Genomic DNA, 18,367 nt, shown 5'->3' with positions numbered 1-18,367 from the left:
TTTTTCTCCCTCCTGCCTCCCCCATCTTAATGATTTTGCTCCTGGGGGTTTGGGGGGGGTTGAAAGCAAAGCAGTTGTGGTGTCATCAGCACAAGAACAAATTTATAAAGGTGCTGGGGAATGAACTAAAGATCTTCCAAGGGGGGGGGGTGGAAGGAGGGAAGGAAGCGGAGTGGCTGCTTGTCCTTCCTTCCCATCCTGTTCTGGCCTCCAGGCCATTGTGATAACCACAAAAATTATCTCTTTCTCTCCCCCCCCCCCCCCAAAAGGAGGTTTTTGTGACGCCTCTTCCTTGGAGGAGTTCCATATGGAAAGCCACAGGACTTCCTACCAGCCGGACTAATCCTTCTGTTTGCTCCTTCCTTCCAGCTGAACTTTGATCTGGACCGCGGCATCTTCCCCGTCGTCATCCAGGCTGTGGTGGATGAAGGCGATGGTAAGACACCGGCTTCCCCCCTTTGCCTTTGTGCCCCTGGGAAGCGGAAGCAATCGGGCTGGCTCAGGGGCACCAGTAGGGTTTGGCCCAGAGGCTGGAGTGGCCTTCCCAAGGGGCCAGGCTGCGCTGGAATCAGACAGTCCTGGGAAAGGTCTCCACCATGCTAGGTTTTCTGTGTTGGGGCTGAGCAGGGAGCAGGAAGGGAACTGGTTTGCTGGCTCTTGGGCAGGATTTGGCTCATGCCACCTCCACCTTCTGTTCCCATCTGGGGCAGTCTCCCTGTTCATATGCATCTTCTGGGACACAGGAGAGGCTCTGTGCTAAAGAAGGCCTGTTCTTTAAGCCAAGCAAAAGACCCGCGTAGCCCAAGAGATTTGGATCGGCAGCAGTGTTACCAGATTAACTTCAGTGTTTCCTATTCTTAGAATAATTGCGTATCCCTTTTTGAGAATTTAGTCTTACTGATGTACCCTTTCTCAGGAGAAGTATTTTTTACATTTAACATTTTACATATAAAGCTATTTATAAAGAATTATTAAAGCTACCACCTTATTGTTGTTGTTGTTGTTATTAATTGGGTAGTTTTAATAATACAGTCAAACCTTGGTTTTCAAGCAGCTTAGTTCTCAAATGTTTTGGCTCCCGGACACTGCAAATCCAGAAGTGACTGTTCTGGTTTGCAAACTATTTTTGGAAGCTGAACGTCCGACAGGGCTTCTGTGGTTTCCGATTGGCTGCAGGAGCTTCCTCAGCTGATTTATCTAGCTGAGAGCAAATTCTGCTGTGAATCCTTGGAAACCCTTTTGTGTGCCTCTGCGGATACACAGACCACACTTTGGGAATCACTGCTCTGATTTCATCTGTGACACTTCAGAGAGATATCCCTGGGAGGGAAACAACAACTGGAGCCTTCTCTCCTTCGCCTCCATAGTGGGATCTCTTGTGCTGGAAGTCTTCAGCCAAGGACTGTGTGTCAATAATGCTGGAGACAATGGCAATGTTGTTTGAAGGAGCTATTGCCTCTCCCTCTTAGCTTTTCCCATCATGCCGTGGGAGAGAAAACGAAAATATTATCTTCTGTTTGTGTAACTGGTAGCCTGGGTTATAAAAAGCCCCCCCCCCAGCCTGTGGTCACATGACAGTTTGATGAAGAGGTCAGCCCAGTGGGCAGCAGCTGTGAGAAAGGCGAGTTCCATGCCAGGGAGCATTAGGAAAGGAGTCGAAACAAAAACGGTCTCTAGTGCGATGCCATGTTTGGAATCCTGGGTACAGTTCTGGTTGCCTCGCCTCAAAAAGGAAATTACCGAAAGGGTTCAGAAAAGGGCTTGGTTCAGAACCGCCTGCTGACCTCCATCGTATACATTGATTGCGCACGACTTCTTCCTTGGTCACCTTGAAAGCTCTGCTGCCCATGTGACCATTTGGGTAGCCTGTGCTGCTGGGCTGGTGGGAAATCCCGACTCTCGAGAGTCCTACTGCTGGAGGACTCAGGCCCCGATCCTCCTCCCTTGCCTGATGGGGCATTTGGGCTGCCTGTCGCCTTGCCCCTGATCTCATGGGCCTTCCGCTTTCCCCGCAGTTGTCGTGGAAGTGACCGGCCATGCCCACATCCTCCTGGCTGCCTTTGAAAAGGTAAGAAGCCCCCCTTTGCCCCATCTGAGCAGGAGATGGCTCTGGGTGGTTGCTGGACTAACAGCGCTGGCAGAGGGGAGAGACATTGCCTTGCCTTCTCCGTGGCTCCAGCCTCTCTTGCAAGGCCCCTTTCCACTCCTCTCTTGCCCTGTTCTGTTTGGTACTTTGAATGGGGAAATCTGCAGAATCTGACAGCTTGGATTGTGTAATCAGAATAAATCCTGAAAATGCAAGTGGGTCTGTGCATGGAAGGAGGGTTTGCTTAGCAAGCGGCTGAAGACTTTTCATATTAAATGTGCCAACCTATCTCTCCCGTGTCTTTTCCCCTCACCAGCATGTGGATGGCAGTTTCTCAGTGAAGCCTTTGAAGCAGAAGCAGATCGTAAGTCTTTGTCTGTCTGCAAGGATGTGGCTTAATCTTGTTTTTTTTAAGCTTTGTTTCAATCAATTGTTTTTATATTTGGTGTAAGCCGCCCTGAGCTCGGTCTTGGCTGGGGAGGGCGGGGTATAAATAAAATTTATTATTATTATTATTACTATTATTACTATTATTATTGGCAGAGGTGCTGGCTGACATCCCAGAGAGGCCTGACCCCTTTCCCACTACCCAACTTAGCAGGGCCCATTGGATTTACTGCACTGAGAATGTGTAATACAAATATTTAAACCGGTTTTTTTAAAAGAAGGTTTAGGCAGATTCACAGATGATAAAGTTCTCTGTGGGTACTAGGCATGATGTCCACAGGATTGAAGGCAATGTGCCTCTGAATCAATACCATTTGTTGTGAGTCCCAAATAAGAACATCAGAAGAGCCAATGGCCCATCTAGTCCAGCACCCTGTTCTCACAGTGGCCGACCAGATGCCTGTTCTGGAAGCCCAAAGGCAGGACTTGAGTTCTCCCCCTCCCCTTTCAAGCAGCCAGTGTTCAGGTGCATGGGGCTTCTGACAGTGGGGGTGCAACATGGCCATTGTGGCAAGTAGCCATTGATGTGTTGTTCCTTCCCTGTACTGCCTATGGGGTTCCCAGAGTCGTCTGATTGGCCACACCGAGGACAGACTGTGGGGCCACATGCGCTTCCTTTGGCTTAGCCAGCAGCTGCCAGGTTCTTTTGACTTGTGTTTATGCTCAATGAAGAGCACATTGCTGCCCTTTTATTATTCTGGTTTTGGTTTCCAACCTGTTTCCATCCTTTTTTCTCATTTGCCTTAGATGGTTGTTTCTTCGTGTTTAGTTTTCAGCTGTGTATTTGTATCATGTTGTGTTTAACTTCCATTGCAAGCCGCCTAGAATATCCTAGTGGAAATAATAATAATAGTAGTAGTAATGGTAGTAGTAGTAGTAGTAGTTAAGAGTAACGATTAAAAAAGAAGCAATCAGCATTTCCTGCTTCCCCCTTCCCCACAGGTGGACCGGGTTAGTTACCTGCTTCAGGAGATCTATGGCATTGAGAACAAGAACAACCAGGAGACTAAGGTGAGGAGGGAGTGAGGAAGGGGAGGCCATCAACTCTCCCAGGGCTGCAAGGCAGTCAAAGACCATGAGAGGAGCGCATCCCTCTGTCTAAAAGGGGAGTAAGCAGAGGTTCTCCCTTGAACATTCCCTTTTGAGGCTTTTGCTCTCCAGAGGGAGAAAAGTTGTCTATTGACCCACAGCAACAGCTCAGAGCTGTGGCTTTCTTCCGGCATCTGCTTAAGCCAAATCCTGCTAAGGCACCTTGTGAGTGTGTGCCTCCTAGGTCCAAAATTGGGGGCTGTTCTGGGTAGGGTTGATCTTGCCACCTGCTGCCAGTAGTGTTGGGTTGGGTGGTTCTGTCTGTCAGAGTCCGGAAAGGGACCCCTGGATTTCTGCGGTACGCTGAGCTGGGCCACAGGAACATCCAGTGAGTTCTCTGTCTCCCTCTCCCCCCACTGCAGCCCTGTGACGATGAGAACAGCGACAACAGCAACGAGTGTGTGGTGTGCCTCTCCGACCTGCGGGACACCCTCATCCTGCCCTGCAGGCACCTTTGCCTCTGCAACTCGTGTGCCGACACCCTGCGCTACCAGGCCAACAACTGCCCCATCTGCCGCTTGCGTGAGTAGCAGGGGGGCGGGGCGGGGCGGGGCGGGTCAGAGGCGAGGGAAGAAGCCCTTTGCAGGCCAGGAGGAGGCCAGCAAACCCGGGGCTTGAAGCACAGAGACCCTTCTCCACCTTTGATCACACTGGGCAGCTTTTCCTCTGGGGGCTGCCATTCTCACTGCATGGAGCAGGCTTGTTTTCTGCTGCCGGTGAATTTGGCAGCCAGCGGATTCAGGTCTCAAGAATGGAGATTCCAACTAAGCATTAGGAATAATTTCTGGATGGAAAAGGCATTCGACAGTGGGAAGGATTCACAGAACCCACAACTCCCCTGGAAGGTGGCAGTCTCTTCCATTGGAGGTTTCTAAGTGGAGGTCCGATGGCCATTTGTCAAGGATTCTTCAACTGCGATTCCTTAATTGCAGGGGGTAGATGACCTCGGGGTCCCTTCCCACTCTACAGTCCTATGATGCCAGGGGGGGGCACATTTGTTCCCCCTGTTCAGTGAAACTCTCATGGGAAGTCTTTGTGGTGTAGTGGTTAAGAGCAGTAGTCTTGTAATCTGGGGAACCGGGTTCGCGTCTCCGCTCCTCCACATGCAGCTGCTGGGTGACCTTGGGCCAGTCACACTTCTTTGCATTCTCTCAGCCCCACTCACCTCACAGAGTGTTTGTTGTGGGGGAGGAAGGGAAAGGAGAATGTTAGCCGCTTTGAGACTCCTTAAGGGGAGTGATAAAGTGGGATATCAAATCCAAACTCTTCTTCTTTGCTGATGGGCAGGGATGGAGGAGGAAAACATGAGCTCCGTGGATTCAATTTCTATGGTATAGCAAGATGCACATGCCTTGCCCCACGAGTTAAGGAGCATTGCAGGATTCCAGGTTCGGTGCCCATGCCCGTTTCTGAGGCCTGTCCCTTTAAGAGGCTCTGCTGGGGCAGCAGCTGATCTGCCTTGGCACCTGGAAAGGTTGCTTAAGTCAAAGCCGCCTGCCTCCCTTTGCAAAAGCAGTTGCTGTGTTCCCCAATCAATGTGGCTAGCAGGTGGCTTTGGGGTCCCAACTCCCAGCGGACTCTGCCCACAGCCCAGCCCGTAGGAGGCAAAGATGATGTGCCTTGCCCCCTGGCAGATTTCGGGCACAAGAGATGAGACTGGACTCCTCTTCCCTTCCCCCCTCAGCCTTCCGAGCCCTGCTGCAGATCCGAGCCGTGAGGAAGAAGCCTGGGGCCCTGTCTCCGCTCTCCTTCAGCCCCGTCCTGGCACAGACCCTGGATCACGACGAGCATTCGGTGAGAAGCAGCCTCAGGCGTCCGGGAGGGGTCAGCAGAAGGGGTGGTTTCACCCCCCAAAGCACACTTGAAGCACTAGGGGTGGGGAGGATGCATCTCTTTGTGTGGGGTGGAGGGGAGTTGGTTTGGGTTCTGGGCAGACATGGGCTCGTCCCCACCTTTTCTGGGGGCTCCAGGTGGCCTTTTCTGCTGAGCCTTGGCTGTCCCCCTCAGGTAATGGGGGGATGGGGTCAGCCTGCCTCGTAGATTGACAGGAAGCCATAAAAATAGCAAAGGAGAGAGACAGGGAAGGAGGAAGAGAAGGTGTGTTGCTATCCCGGTGGATGGGAATAGCTGTTTTGTTTTCTTACTACTACTACTAATTTATATGCTGCCCATCCAGCTGAGTGGCCCCAGCCACTCTGGCCAGCTTCCAAACATTTAAAACACAGTATCCCCCCTTCCCTCCATCCGGGTGCCCATGGCAGTGGCTTAGAGGCAGCCTCCCACCTGGGCTCCGATCAGCCCCAGGCCTGCTGAGCTTTAGCCTGGGGTGGTGGAGCTTTAGCCTGTGCCTCCAGACTCTCCCCTGGGACTGTTGCACAACCCTAAGAGCCCCCAACTCAATTGGCCAGAGAAACAGAATGTGAGATGCCCTTCTGAAGACAAAGAACAGCAACAAGAACGGTCATTCCTCACAAAAGGGACTTGAAGCAACTTAGGAAGATCAACTCATTGCTAAACATAAGGCTATAACAAGAGCCTGCTGGATCAGGCCAGAGGGGGCCCATCCAGTCCTGCCTCCTGTTCTCACAGTGGCCAACCAGATGCCCCTTGCGGGAAACCTGCAAGCAGAACATCGGCTCCAGAGCCCTCGGCCTCCTGTGGTTTCCAGCAACGGGTTCAGAAGTCTTGCTGCCTCCGACTGTTGAGGAATTGCCCAGCCATGCTAGCTAGCAGCCACTGAGAGCCCCCTCTTCCTCCATTAATCTGCCCAGCCCTCTTTTAAAGCCATCCAAGTTGGTGGCCATAAGATGTTCCTCTCCTATCCTGATAAGGAGTGTGAGATTTTGGGAAGATTTCAAACTACTTATTGTGGTTCTTGTTATTTTTCTCTCTGGTGTTTTTGCCGCCCTTAAATGTTGTAAGCTGCCTTGTAAAGCGTTAATCTTAAAAGGTGGCGTATAAATGTCTCCATGGGTGTCTTCTAATGCCAGGTAGTGTGTTTAGCTGCAATTCCTGCAGTGGGGGTTGGACTGGGTCACCCTGTGACTCCCTTCCAGTCCTGCAGTTCTGTGAGGGCAGAGCTAAAGAGGCTTCAATGCCATAGGGATCAAACTGCAACGACGGATGGCAGTGGCTGAGCTTCTGTCTTCCTCTGCTCCTCCCTCCGCAGTGTTCGGACAACATCCCTCCGGGCTATGAGCCCATTTCTTTGCTGGAAGCCCTGAACGGCCTGCGCTCCATCTCCCCCTCCATCCCCTCAGCTCCCCTCTACGATGAGATCACCTACACGGGGGTCCTGGACGGGCTTCCCCTCTCTGGAAGACCCCTGGTGGGGCTGGACCGAGCTGTGGAGAGCAGCCACCAGAAGAGCAAGCGCAGCAAGTCTCCAGACAGGTGAAATCTTGTGGAGAAGCCTCTTTGGATCGCTCCCTCTCGCCCTCCCCTACGCCAAGTCCATCCTTGCTCCATTTCCCAGTCCAAACCTTCCTCTGCTTCTCCTCTGCCCAACGCCTGAAGCTCAGGGATCCTAGTGCCTTTGCCTCTCGCCTCAGAGTCAGTCCCTCTGCCATGCAAGCCGCTGCCAATCCTCTGGGTCGCAGCTGTGTCTCTTGTTCTCTGCAGCACCCTCCGGTCTCCCTCGTCACCCATCCACGAAGAGGATGAGGAGAAGCTTTCGGAGGACTCAGACTTGCCGCTCAGCGGGACGGAGCTCGTGCTGCAGGAGGGCAGCTCCCCAGAGGTGAATCTCTCTCTCTGTTTGTCTGGCTCCTGCCTCTTTGCTAAGCCTGGAGTGGCCTGCTGCTGGGGTCGGGCTTGGGGCTGCTGTGAGCCTTGCTGAGTTGTCAGCCTGAGAAACGTACCTCCTTGCTGCCTGTTCCTGCTGACAGCTGAGCAACCGCAAGAGCTCCTTGGCCAAGTTGGACTGTGTGTGCGTGTGTGTGTGCAAACTGACAAGTGGAGGTGTCTGGTTCTGTGTCGTCTTGCAGAAAGTTGTAGTTTTTACTGGCACCGGGAGGTGGCCAGTAAACAGCAGGTGGGCTGTTTGGGCCACCCACCATGAGTTGCCAGAGCTGGACGCTCCCATGGGTGGTCCTGATCACCCGTCTCCTTCCCCTCCCACACCCCACCCTCATGGGCTCCTGTGGTCCCATCTGCACTCCAGGGGAGAGATGAGCTGCTCTTGCCCTCTGCTTGCAGCAGTGCTGATGGCTAGGGAAGGGGGCAAGCCCTCTTGATGTTGGGCAGCAGACCACTCTCCCCAAGGGCTCTGGCAGGGGCCTCCCTCCCCACCAAATGTGATGATTGAGGAGGAAGGACCCCCTTCAGACTTCCTCACCGTCACGCTGGGAAGAAGCATCCCCTCCGTTGCTGGCTTCTGCTCTGTTCCTCCCCATAACAGCCTTGCTTAACACACCAGTCCCTTCCCACGGGCTTCCACAGCCTCTTCCCAGACTGAGGGAAACGGTAGCTCTTTTTTCTTCTCCATTGACTTGTCAGCCTAGGAAGCTGAGCGGCGCCTGGCTACCAGATCAGGGGATTTTCCACCAAGTGTGGAGGGGCAGTATTGCCTCTCTATCTCCCCGCTGGCCTTTGGTGCCCGGGATCCCACTTCCACGCAGCTGCCGCTTGGACCTAGCTGGAAACTGTCGGGCTTAGAATGTTTTCTCTTGACTTTCCAGATTTGGGGGTGGGGGTGGGGGTGGGGCAACAATCACCCAGAGAGGCATTGGCAGCAATCTTCCCATATTTAGGCCGGTGCTTGAACCCATGTGATTTTTATTCTCAATTTTTATTCACAATTTTTATTCCTGCTTACATGTTATCTTACTGGGTTTTGTGTCATATTTTTATTGTATTTCTATATGCTAAGCCTTTTTTGTCATTGTGGTCACCTGCTTTGAATATACTTTTTTATAGGAAAACTGGGCATACATTTTACTAAACCAAAAAATTGCTCTTTTCCCCCTTGAGAGCCCCAAGTGTCCCTTTCAATGGGATCCGGAGCAAACCATTTTCCTGCATGAAAACAAAACTCCCCGCTCTGGAATGGTGTTGGTTTCTGCCCATTTGGAAAGCAAAGCATGGGGCTGTATAGCGACCCTCCTCCTTTGCGGAAATGAGACCCTTTTCTTTTTCTCCTCCTCCTCCCATCTTTCAAGAGCCTGACAGCGGAAGAAGCAGAGGCAGCCAGCCCCCTGCAGCAAGGTGAGCTCTGGCTGGGCCTGTGGTGGGTGAGAACTGGCGGGAGGGGGGGAGTATCCTTACCCTCTGGCCTGATCCCCTTCTGGGTATATGTCGTGTCTGTGCTATTGAACATGGGCCTGGAAAGAACCCCACTGCTAGGACTGGTCCCCTGGAGGGGCAGCTTGGCCAAAGTGGAGCAGCCACGAGAGCAACGTGTAGTGGTTAGAGTGCTGTACTAGGATCTGGGAGAGACCAGGCTCCACGAAGCTCACTGGCTGAGACCTTGGGACGGTCGCCGTCTCTTTCGGCTTTACCTACCTTTCAGGGTTGTGGGGATTAAACGAGAAGGGCAGGAGAACCAATAGATAAGAATGTTGGCTATTTCGTAGATTAGTGGGGCTGCAGAAAGCGTGCTGGGGAGACCACACATTCAAGAAACGCAAAAGTAACTTTTGCTAGGTTTTAATAACAAAAACAAAAACTCCTTTTACACTAAATTACAATATATCCATAAGCATGACCCATCTACCAGGGTACTGAGAGAGCTACATACTGCTCTTTATATACCATACCCAACAGCCTTATTACCACAACTTAACAGCACCTGCTATACTTCTTCACAGCTGTAAAACCAGGTCACGTTATTTGCTCTGGCCTTTAAAGAAATACACATCTTGTGGAACAGTAATGAACCTTCAAATTTAAAGAGACCATTCAACAAAGAAATGCAGAAATGTGAAGGCCTTTGGTAAACCCTTGATCTGGGAGCCCCCGGCCAAGGCGAGGGAGTGGCAGCATGCCAAGGCGCTGAGGCTTCCCCTTCTTTCTCCCTCTCGCAGGTGCCCAGCCTCCCTCTGTGGAGGCCCTTGTCCAGGAGAGCAGCAGCAGCAGCACCTGTGACCCCAGCAGCCTCCCCATCCTGGAGAGCGACCTGCCAGCGGACGTCTACCTGCCAGGTAACATCGAAAGGAGCCCTCGGTGGTGACTGGCGCTTCCTTTCCCTCCGCTGAGAGGGGGATGATGCCCTCGCTCGGCCAAGAAGGAAGGGCCCTGACCCACCTGTCCCCCGTCCCCCCAGCTTCATGCGCCGTCCTGGCTTTTCCTGCTACTGCACCCATGGCCCGGCTGCCTTTGCATCGCTGCTGCTCTCTGTGTGGCAGCCATGGCCCTGTTCTGTACGTCCATGCCACGCAGGCCCCGTCCGTGTGGCACAAGGAGGAGGGCAATTGGGAACAGGGGGGCGGGAAGCACATGCAGAGGGGGCCAGAAGAGGCTCAGAGGGTGAGGCTTGTGGTGGGTTGCAGAAGAGGCCTCCGCCCCGCTCTTGGGCACCACCCGATGCCCACAGCAAGGGGGGCGTCTGTCCGTCCGTCTTTTCTGACCGCTTTTTCTAACGTCTCCCCCCTTTCTGTCTGCCCCGCCTGGGCAGCCCTCGGCCTGGACTCCTGCTCTGTTGGGATAGAGGAGTAAGCTGGTACGTCTCGTCTTTCCTCCCTATACGCTGGCGGGGGCCTCTTGGGAGGGCGGGTGGGGAAGGGCAGCCAGAAGTGGGGCAAGGGGGCGGAGGAGAGAGGGGGGCTGCAGTGGGGAGGGGGCTGAGATGCGCAGGGCAGCTTCCGCCCTGCTGTTGGCGGTCTCGTTCAGCGGCCAGGCACCCACCTCGGGGTGCCGGAGTCGGGCGCCCTGCCTTGCTTCTTGCTCCCACCCTATGCCTGGGGGGGCAGGAGGGCTGAGAGGGTCAGCAGCACCAGGCCTCCTGAGCCGGCCTCTTTCTCTCCCCCCCCCCAAACCGCAGGATCCTCTGACTTCGCTGGCACCCTCCCTGGCCGTGGGACCAGCCAATCCGGGCAGCCCTTCCTGTTCAACAATCCCCGCCTCTGCGTGGAAAGCGGGCAGAGCCCGTCCTGAGCGCCTGGCTCAGGGTTTGAAAGCCGCCGCCGCCGAGGTGCTCACAATGCCAAATGCCCGGGTGCATCTTCTGGGGCGGCTCCTCTTCCTGCCTGCCTGTGGGGAAGCAGCCCCCTCTGCCTCCCTTCCTCTTCCACCAGCGAAGGATCCTTTACAGGACACGGGTTCCGATGTTGCGGCACAAGACAGACATTCCCCCTCTGCGGGGCTCAGCCTCGGACCAGGACTCTCTCCCCCCTCCCTCCAAGGGACTCTTCTGTGTCTTTGTACAGAAATGCATGATATTCAGTGCCCCCCCCCCGCATTGGCCCTGAGGCTGGTGTGATGGAAAAGATTTCCTCCTGCCTTGCTGTGCTCTCTTCCTGCCCCACCCCCCACCCTCTTTGGACATATCTGTTGGCGCCTTGGCCTTTTTAAGCCCCTGCCTCTGATTTCCCCCCTCCTGCTTCCCAGCCTGCCTGCTCTGCTCCCGGCCGGCACTCGGGGCTCCTGGCAGAAACCCCCATCTAGGCACATGGGGCGGGGGGGGGCTTCTTCCTGCTCCTGCAGAAAGGGGAAGTGGGTCAGGCACAAGGCCCTTTCCGCCCTCCTCCTCCTCCTCCATGGACTTCCTGCCAGGGGGGTGGCTGGACTCCAGAGAGGAAGCCAGCGAGGGGTGGGGTGGGGACTCAGCTGGAAGTGGCCTGAGGCTCCCCACTGGGACCTGCGTCTTCTGCCCCACAGCTACCCCTCCTCCACCACCACGACCTGCTGCTTTGCTGCAGGATTTGGAGGCAGAGCCAACCTGGGGGGGGGGCACTTTGCTGGAGGGTGACGCAGAACCTGCTGCTTCCTCTCTTGCCCTGAGTCCGGGGCATCTGGTGGGTGCCCCCTTGTGCTGCCTGTGCCACCAAGCAGGAGCCTGTTCACCCCCCACCTTGAGCTCCACGGTTTGGGGCTGTGCCCAGGTGTGCCTTCTCCTCCCTCCCTCCCTCCCTCCCAACTGCTTCACCCAGAGGGCGGTGGGGTGAGGGGTGTCCTTGTGGACTAGCTGCCTGAGGGGCTGCCAGCTGCTTCCTTGCCCCCCCAACTTCCGCCTTTGAGGGGGCCACTCTCTTTCCAGGCCCAGAGGGCAGAGCTGGGACAATGTGTTTCTATATTTATAGTAATAAACCCCTCCTGTGTCAGTCTGGTTGAAGCTGGTGGCTGGCTTTTTCTTGGTGGTTTCTTCCTTCCCGGTGTCCAGTGGGGCACATTGACCATGTGGACGGGGCACACGCAGTTCCAGTCTCTTCACTGACCTGAGGAAGCCCCCCACCTTTATGGGCCTTATGCCAAGTCAGGCTGCTGGTACCTTGAGAGGAGTGACATAAATGTTGGGAGTGGCAGTGCTCTGGGTTTGCCTTCTGCCCCTTCCTTGCCTGCCCAACAAGCCACCACTCCCCTGGCCCTACTTTCCCGCCAGTCAGGAGTGGGTCTGCAGCAGCCTTGGCACGTGACCCACGTCTGCCACTCACCCCTTGGCACTGCAGCCAAATCTACTGGCAAAACGCTTTTGACCCAGACACCAGTGCCCTCTCAAGCCAGGCCAGTGGTCCATTCAGTGGGGCTGGTGGAGGAGAGATCCGCCTTTCACCCTTCAGGGGCGGCAGCTGCCTTGGGTGGGGTGCCCCAGGGAGGGGAAGGGATGGTGCTGCGCTCTCAGCCAGGCCTCGCTGGCCCCTGCCCTCGCAGATCTCTCTCCCACCCTGGCAGGTGAGCAGGACAGTTTGTTCCTCTGAGGAGGCTGGCCGTTTGGAGGAACAATGAGCCAGCCAATGCGCCCGTCCGTCTTGGCTCAGGCTGCCACTCTTTGTCTCCAGAGCACTTGCCCAACTGCCCGAGGCAGGTCCAGGCCTGTCTGCTGCCCGGTGTCCATCTCCTCAGCAAAGGACAGGAAGGAGAGTCGGTTTGCCTTCCTCCCTGCCCAGGCACAGGAGCAGCTGGCACATGCCTTAGCACATGCGTGGCATGGGAATGCCCACCTCCCTCCCACTGGCACCTTCAGGGAGTTTGCCAAGGGAGCTCCGATGCTCTTTCTTCCTAGCCTGCCTTTCAGCTGCTAGCCAGGATGCCCTTCCTGCCATGGCTGCCGAGGCTGCTCAAGGAAGCAGAAGCCAGACTCTGCTCTCAGACAAAATGATTTGCATATATTTACTTACAAACATTGTGCTGCCAAAGTTGATTTGGAAAACGGATATTGGTTTTGCATGCACAGGAAGGGAAGGAGGGGGAGGCCTTGAAGTCTTCTGAATAGGGAGAGGACGAGAAGTGCCCCCTTTCCCCTGGTCTCTTGGCCCCCAGGCCTTTGGCAGACCCGCTTTGCCCATACTTGCACCTCTGAGAGTGTGCTCACCGGTTTCAGAAAAAGCTGTACATCCCGAGCTAACGGAGCTCTGTTGTGCCTTTTGACATTTGGGAATGCAGGCGCTCTGCGACCTGCTGCCATACACACCACAGCATGACTTGCATCAAGCAAGGCTACGACTATGGCGGACACCCCCAGCCTCTCTGGGGCAGGGCTGCCCACCCCTGGCAGAGGTCAGCTACAAACCAAGGCCACTTCCGCTTCTGCTGCGTCTTCTCATTGCCTCTTGGAGGCCTGCAGAGCTCATGCTTCCCACGGCTGCATCTCGGCTAGGAAGCCCTCGACAAAGCAGGTGCCGCCCTCCTCCTCGAAGGCCCAGGGGGGTCCCAGCGGCGGCTCCGTGGCTGCTTCCTCCTCCCCCCACGGTTGGCCCAGGGGCTCAGCATACAGCGTCAAGTCTTCCACCAGGGCTGGGACAGGGTGAGGGGGACCCTCTTGGCTCAGAGGACTGACCGGCTGGTCAGAGGAGGCCAGGACCACCTCCTCAGCGGCCAGGGAGCTGAGGGCTGCCGTCAGCTCCAGGTCCTCAATGCTGCCCCCTCTGCCAACGAAGGTGTCCTCCAACACAGACGCCCAGCTGAGGTCCCCCGGCAGAGCCACCCCCTCTCTGCCCACAGAGGCCAGAGGCGAGCGGGCCCCGGTCCAAGCAGCCTTGCTGGTGCCCTGGCCTGGCTGCTGCTTGCACTTACCAGGGTGGCGCTGCCCCCCGGGCAGCCGGGGCGTCTGGTCCTCTTTCAGGGGGCCTCGTCCCCTCCCTCGGAAGCAGCCCAGCTCTGCACCGGAGGCAGGCAAGGGGGGTGTTGCCTGAGTGGCCGAAATACAGGGAAAGGTTGGCACCCGCCTCCGCCGGAATATCCCATCGACGAACCTGTCTGCGTGCTGGGGGTTGATCCGCCAGAAGCCCCCCTTGCCAGGCTCGTCTTTCTGGCGCGCCACCTTCTGAAAGCACTTGTTCAAGGACAGGTTGTGGCGGATGGAGTTCTGCGGAGGAGACAAAAGGCCCATGGGGAGGAGGGGAAGAAGGGGGAAGAGAGGGAGGGGTGAGCAGAAGGGCATGCAGACAGCCCTACGGGATCAGGCCAGGGGGATCCCACTGGCCCCTCATCCTGCTCTCACAGGGGCTAGCCAGATCCCTATGGTGAGAAACTTGCAAGCAGGACCTGCTGCGCACCAGAGCCAGTGACTGGCCTTGTGCCTTGTAGCCACCGATTGACCTCCATGGATTTGCCCAACCTCTTTTAAACCCATCCAAATTGGTGGTCATCACTGCCTCTTGTGGCAGGGAGTTCCATAGTAACTTTGTACCCCATGGAGAATTGCTTTCTCTTCTCTTTGTCCTGAACCTCCCTGTCTTCAGTTTTGTTGCGTGTCCACAAGTTCTAGCGTTTGCAGGAGAGGGAGGAAAACCTTTCTCCATACATCCACTTTCTCCAAGCCACGCCTAATGTTCTCAACAGCTGCCTCTTCCTTGCATTTCCCCCAAACTAAAAATCGATCATTTGAGGTGCCGTTTCCTCTTGACCTGCAAGGGAGCTCCCTGGCAGAAGTTATTAGTGCCCCCACCTCCACCTGCCCCTGGTTGCAGCAGCCCCTCCTGCCCAGCAGAATGGGGAAGGGCACCTCTGGGGCAGGAGGAGAAACTCACTTCCCATTTTTTCAAGTCCACAATATTGATGGGAGGCCAGCTCAGTCTCCCCCTTCCCTCTGGGCCTGGCCCTTCCTGCCTTATGCCATTGGAACACAACGTTCTGCCTTGTGTGTGTCCTTGGTCCATTTAGCTCAGTATTGTCTACCATCAGCAATGGCTCTCCAGGGTTTCAGGCCAGAGTCTCTCCCCTGCTCTGCCCTTGGGGACTGAACCTGCTCGCAAGGCACCTGCTTGCAAGACCACCTGCTGCTCTGGCCCCGCCTCACCTGCCAGCTGGGCTCTGCGTGGCGGTAGTAGCAGAAGTTCTCGGTGATCCAGGCGTAGATGGCCGAGAGCGTGAGCTTGGCTTCTGGGCTGGCCCGCATAGCCATGCTTATGAGGGTGGCGTAGGAGTAGGGGGGCTTCACCTGCCCGTTGGTCCGGTAGTCGACCGCCTCTGGGTCGGGGGCGAGGGGCTGCAGGGAGGAGCTGGAGCTGGCGGGTTTGCCCATCCCCGTGGGCGCCCCCATGGCCGCTGTGTCGCCCGCGGGCGGGCTGGCTGGCGCGTAGGAGCCCTGCTGCAGGAGGCGCGGGGGGCCCAGGAGGCTGGCCGAGGAAGGCTTCTCCGGGCTGGCGGGGAGGAAGGAGAAGCCCTGCAGCCACTGCAGGTTGGTGAGGCTGTCGTCCACGGCGCCAGCCCCGCAGGAAGCGCCCCAGGGCTCTGCGCCCAGCTGCTGCTGCTGCTGCCGCCCCGTCTTCGGCCTTACGAGGGACATTCTCCCCGGCCCGAGTCAGATGCCGTCCTTTTCTCCTGCAGGGCCAGGGATAGGCGAGGCGACGGGGGCGTCGGACGGGAAATTCTCCTGCAGGGCCAGAGACAAAGGACAAGCTGTTGCTCCGCCAGGTCCCCCGCAGGCGCATTTGGTTACACGGGCTCCATTCGCCGGGGCCTCGCCAGCCCGCCTGTGGCTTGGGGAAGCGGCTCCCTGGGGACCAGCGATCCGGTTTCGGAGGGTGCGCAGGTGGCAGCCGCCGAGGCTTCGTCTTTACACTCATTAGGGGAGTGCACAGCTCGGCTGTAACCCGACACGGCCTCTCCTCCTCCGCCACCCTGCGCTAGGAGACCCCAGGCGGCTGCCGCCTCTGCCCTCCTTGCGCCCACCTGCGGGACACAAACTCCAGCGCGGCGGCTCGCAGGAAGCTGGGGTTTTAAATCCGCCGCGTCCTCTGGTGCCACCTGCGTGGGGCAGTGCCCCCCTTGCTCCTTCCTCCACCAGTCTCTCTGCTTCTGAGGAGCGAGCACCCTTGCGCGGGAGCACCCAGGCAGCTGCCACCCACGCGCAAGAAACGCCCTCAGAACCAGGGAGCAGCCAGAAGTTGGGGCGCGGGGAGCAAGGTCAGGAAGGGGGACTCTTGCCAAGGAGGTGTCCCGGGATGAATGGAAGGAGCATCGAGCTGGCCGGAAAATTAGAAGAGAGGTGGAGGGGGGCAGCCGATGGGGGGATGGAGGGGGGCATCGTTATCAGCCATGAGGTCTCTAGCCCACCCATCCCCAATTTTGGGGTGCATCCCCTGTGCAAGGGCCTCGTGCAAAATTCTGAAAAGAAACAAAGCCCCCCTCCAGTTCCAGGTGCCCCCCTCCCCTGCAAGCGCCTACCTGCTGCCCCGCAGCAACAGGCGAGGTGCGGGCCGCCTTCTGCGAGTGCCAGGGGAGAGTGGCGCGTCCGGCTGGCTCTTTGCAGGCGATGGAGAGAAGCAACCTGTTCAGGCTGCCACCCGCCGACCCCCCCCCCCCGCCAGCCCCACATTTCATTGGCTGTCGAGGCCACCTTTTGTCTCAGCCGCCGCCACCTTGTGAAAGCTGCTGCGCTGCGGGAAGAAAAGGAGGCAGTTACGCGCAATATCACCAGGTGCTGGGAAGTTTTTGGGGTCCCCAAAGTGGCTCCCGGGAGCCTGAAGAAGCAGCTGCTGGCAGCCTGTCTGCCTTGTTACGCCGCCTCTTGGCTGCCTGGCTCGAGTCCTGCCGCAGAGGGCCCTTCGTAGCACCTCCGGGGCCAAGGGGAGGTCGGAACATCGGGAGGGCAGCAGCTCCGGGGGTGGGACAGAGGTGCCCATGGGGCATGGCGCGCACACAGCAGAGGCAGCCTTTTTGCCTTCACGGGTCTCCCCGGCGGGGCCTCCGTGGCATCTGTCCTGGGTACCTAAAAGCAGATTGCACATATAAACCACAACACACGGTTCAACTATGGAACTCACTGCCACAGGAGGCCAACTTGGATGGCTTTAAAAGAGGATGGGGCAAACTCGCGGAGGATAAGGCTGTTGGTGGCTCCTGAATCCCAGTTGCTGGAAACTACAGGAGGGAAGAGGGCTCATGCGCTGCGATCCCGCCTGCAGGTTTCCCATTGTACTCCATGGCATCTCCCTGGCCATTGTGAGAGCAGACGCCACTGCGCCGGAAGGGCCACTGGCCTGATCCAGGACTTTTCTGGTGTTCTTAAAGGTTCATTTTCCAGCCGGGACCCCGGTGGACCTTAAACCAGGGCTCCTGCGCACAGTCAACTCATTCCTCTTTCCTCTCTGCGAGTTCATTCCGTTAATTAATTCAACTTGTCACCCAATTATAATATTGATATGGCAACGTGGGGAAGACTTTGGAAAGGAGATTTAAAATTTACAGCATGCTGCGCATTAAACTACATGAAGATGTTGTATAGATGCTATTTGACGCCTAGCAAGCTGACAAATTTAAATCCAATATATGCTGGAAGTGTAAAGAGAAAGAGGGTACTTTTTTCACATGTGGTGATTCTGAAAGGTTGCAAAGGCCTTCTGGAAATTTGTTTATACTGTAATGAATTAAAAAAAATGTTTAAAATAACTTTTGTTAAAAAACCAGAAGCTTTCCTTTTAGGTATACTTGGAGAAGGGGTGCCAAATATCAGGAAAAAAACTATACAGTATATGCTATCAGGGCTGCCCGAATGATATACGGTACCCACAAAACTGGAAAGAGGGGCTGATCCCAAAAAGAGACGATTGGCAACTAAAACTGATGAAATACGCAGAGATGGAGAAACTTACTGGAAGACTAAGATATCAGGATGATAAACTCTTTGTAGCAGAACGGGGAAAATGTATTGGACATATGAAAACAAACTAAACAACTAAAACATTAGCAGGATTGATATAGACAGGAGCCATAAGGATTATAAGGGAATTAAAAAGGATAAATGGGTAAAAAGGTTAAATTAAGATATGCAGTAAGAATTTGATAGAAAAATCAGAAACCGCAGGAGGGAGGGAAGTAGCAGAAAAGATCACTGGGTTTGTGTGTGATTTATATTTATTGTCTAATATTGTAAAATGAAAAAATAAATTAAAAAAGGAAAAACTTGTCCCCCAAAGGGTCCCTCAGCAGCAGAAGCACACTCTTTATTCACCATCTTATGTCCCTTAAAAATAATGTTTAGATGCTTTATTAAAAACAACAAAAACAAACTGGTCCGGAGCGAAGCTGTTCAGTCGCGTCTCCATCCGGCCCGGGAGGGGAAGGCAGCACTCTGCACATGCCCAGGGCATCCTCGCCCGCTCCCTGCCGCCCAACGGACCACATTTCCCAAGACGCGCAGCGGCAGGG

The 18,367-nt window shown here is 55.7% G+C and overlaps 2 protein-coding genes across 3 annotated transcripts in view; one reads left to right on the top strand and one right to left on the bottom strand.

Moving 5' to 3' along the window:
• Window positions 1-11,891, top strand: part of MGRN1 (mahogunin ring finger 1) — a 24,521-nt gene extending 12,630 nt beyond the window's left edge. Inside the window, exons 6-17 of one of the 2 annotated variants that reach the window (XM_028705897.2) lie at window positions 370-436; window positions 2,016-2,068; window positions 2,403-2,450; window positions 3,476-3,544; window positions 3,985-4,144; window positions 5,307-5,416; window positions 6,792-7,015; window positions 7,244-7,361; window positions 8,782-8,827; window positions 9,646-9,762; window positions 10,236-10,280; window positions 10,602-11,891. In XM_028705897.2, the coding sequence (XP_028561730.2) occupies window positions 370-436; window positions 2,016-2,068; window positions 2,403-2,450; window positions 3,476-3,544; window positions 3,985-4,144; window positions 5,307-5,416; window positions 6,792-7,015; window positions 7,244-7,361; window positions 8,782-8,827; window positions 9,646-9,762; window positions 10,236-10,276 (1,053 nt within the window). In that variant the 3' untranslated portion in view covers window positions 10,277-10,280; window positions 10,602-11,891. The remainder of the gene's footprint in view (window positions 1-369; window positions 437-2,015; window positions 2,069-2,402; window positions 2,451-3,475; window positions 3,545-3,984; window positions 4,145-5,306; window positions 5,417-6,791; window positions 7,016-7,243; window positions 7,362-8,781; window positions 8,828-9,645; window positions 9,763-10,235; window positions 10,281-10,601) is intronic. The other variant, XM_028705896.2, reaches the window with a different exon arrangement.
• Window positions 9,253-18,367, bottom strand: LOC114584237 (forkhead box protein J1-B-like). The gene is made up of 3 exons (XM_028705899.2): window positions 16,385-18,367; window positions 15,015-15,590; window positions 9,253-14,081 (listed from the first exon to the last, which is right to left on the bottom strand). Exons 2-3 carry the CDS (start codon window positions 15,501-15,503, stop codon window positions 13,344-13,346), a joined length of 1,227 nt encoding a protein of 408 aa, XP_028561732.2. The 5' UTR covers window positions 15,504-15,590; window positions 16,385-18,367; the 3' UTR covers window positions 9,253-13,343.

Source organism: Podarcis muralis, chromosome 14 (genome assembly GCF_964188315.1).
Source record: "Podarcis muralis chromosome 14, rPodMur119.hap1.1, whole genome shotgun sequence".
NCBI lineage: Eukaryota > Metazoa > Chordata > Lepidosauria > Squamata > Lacertidae > Podarcis > Podarcis muralis.
This window is presented reverse-complemented; position numbering and strand designations above follow the sequence as displayed.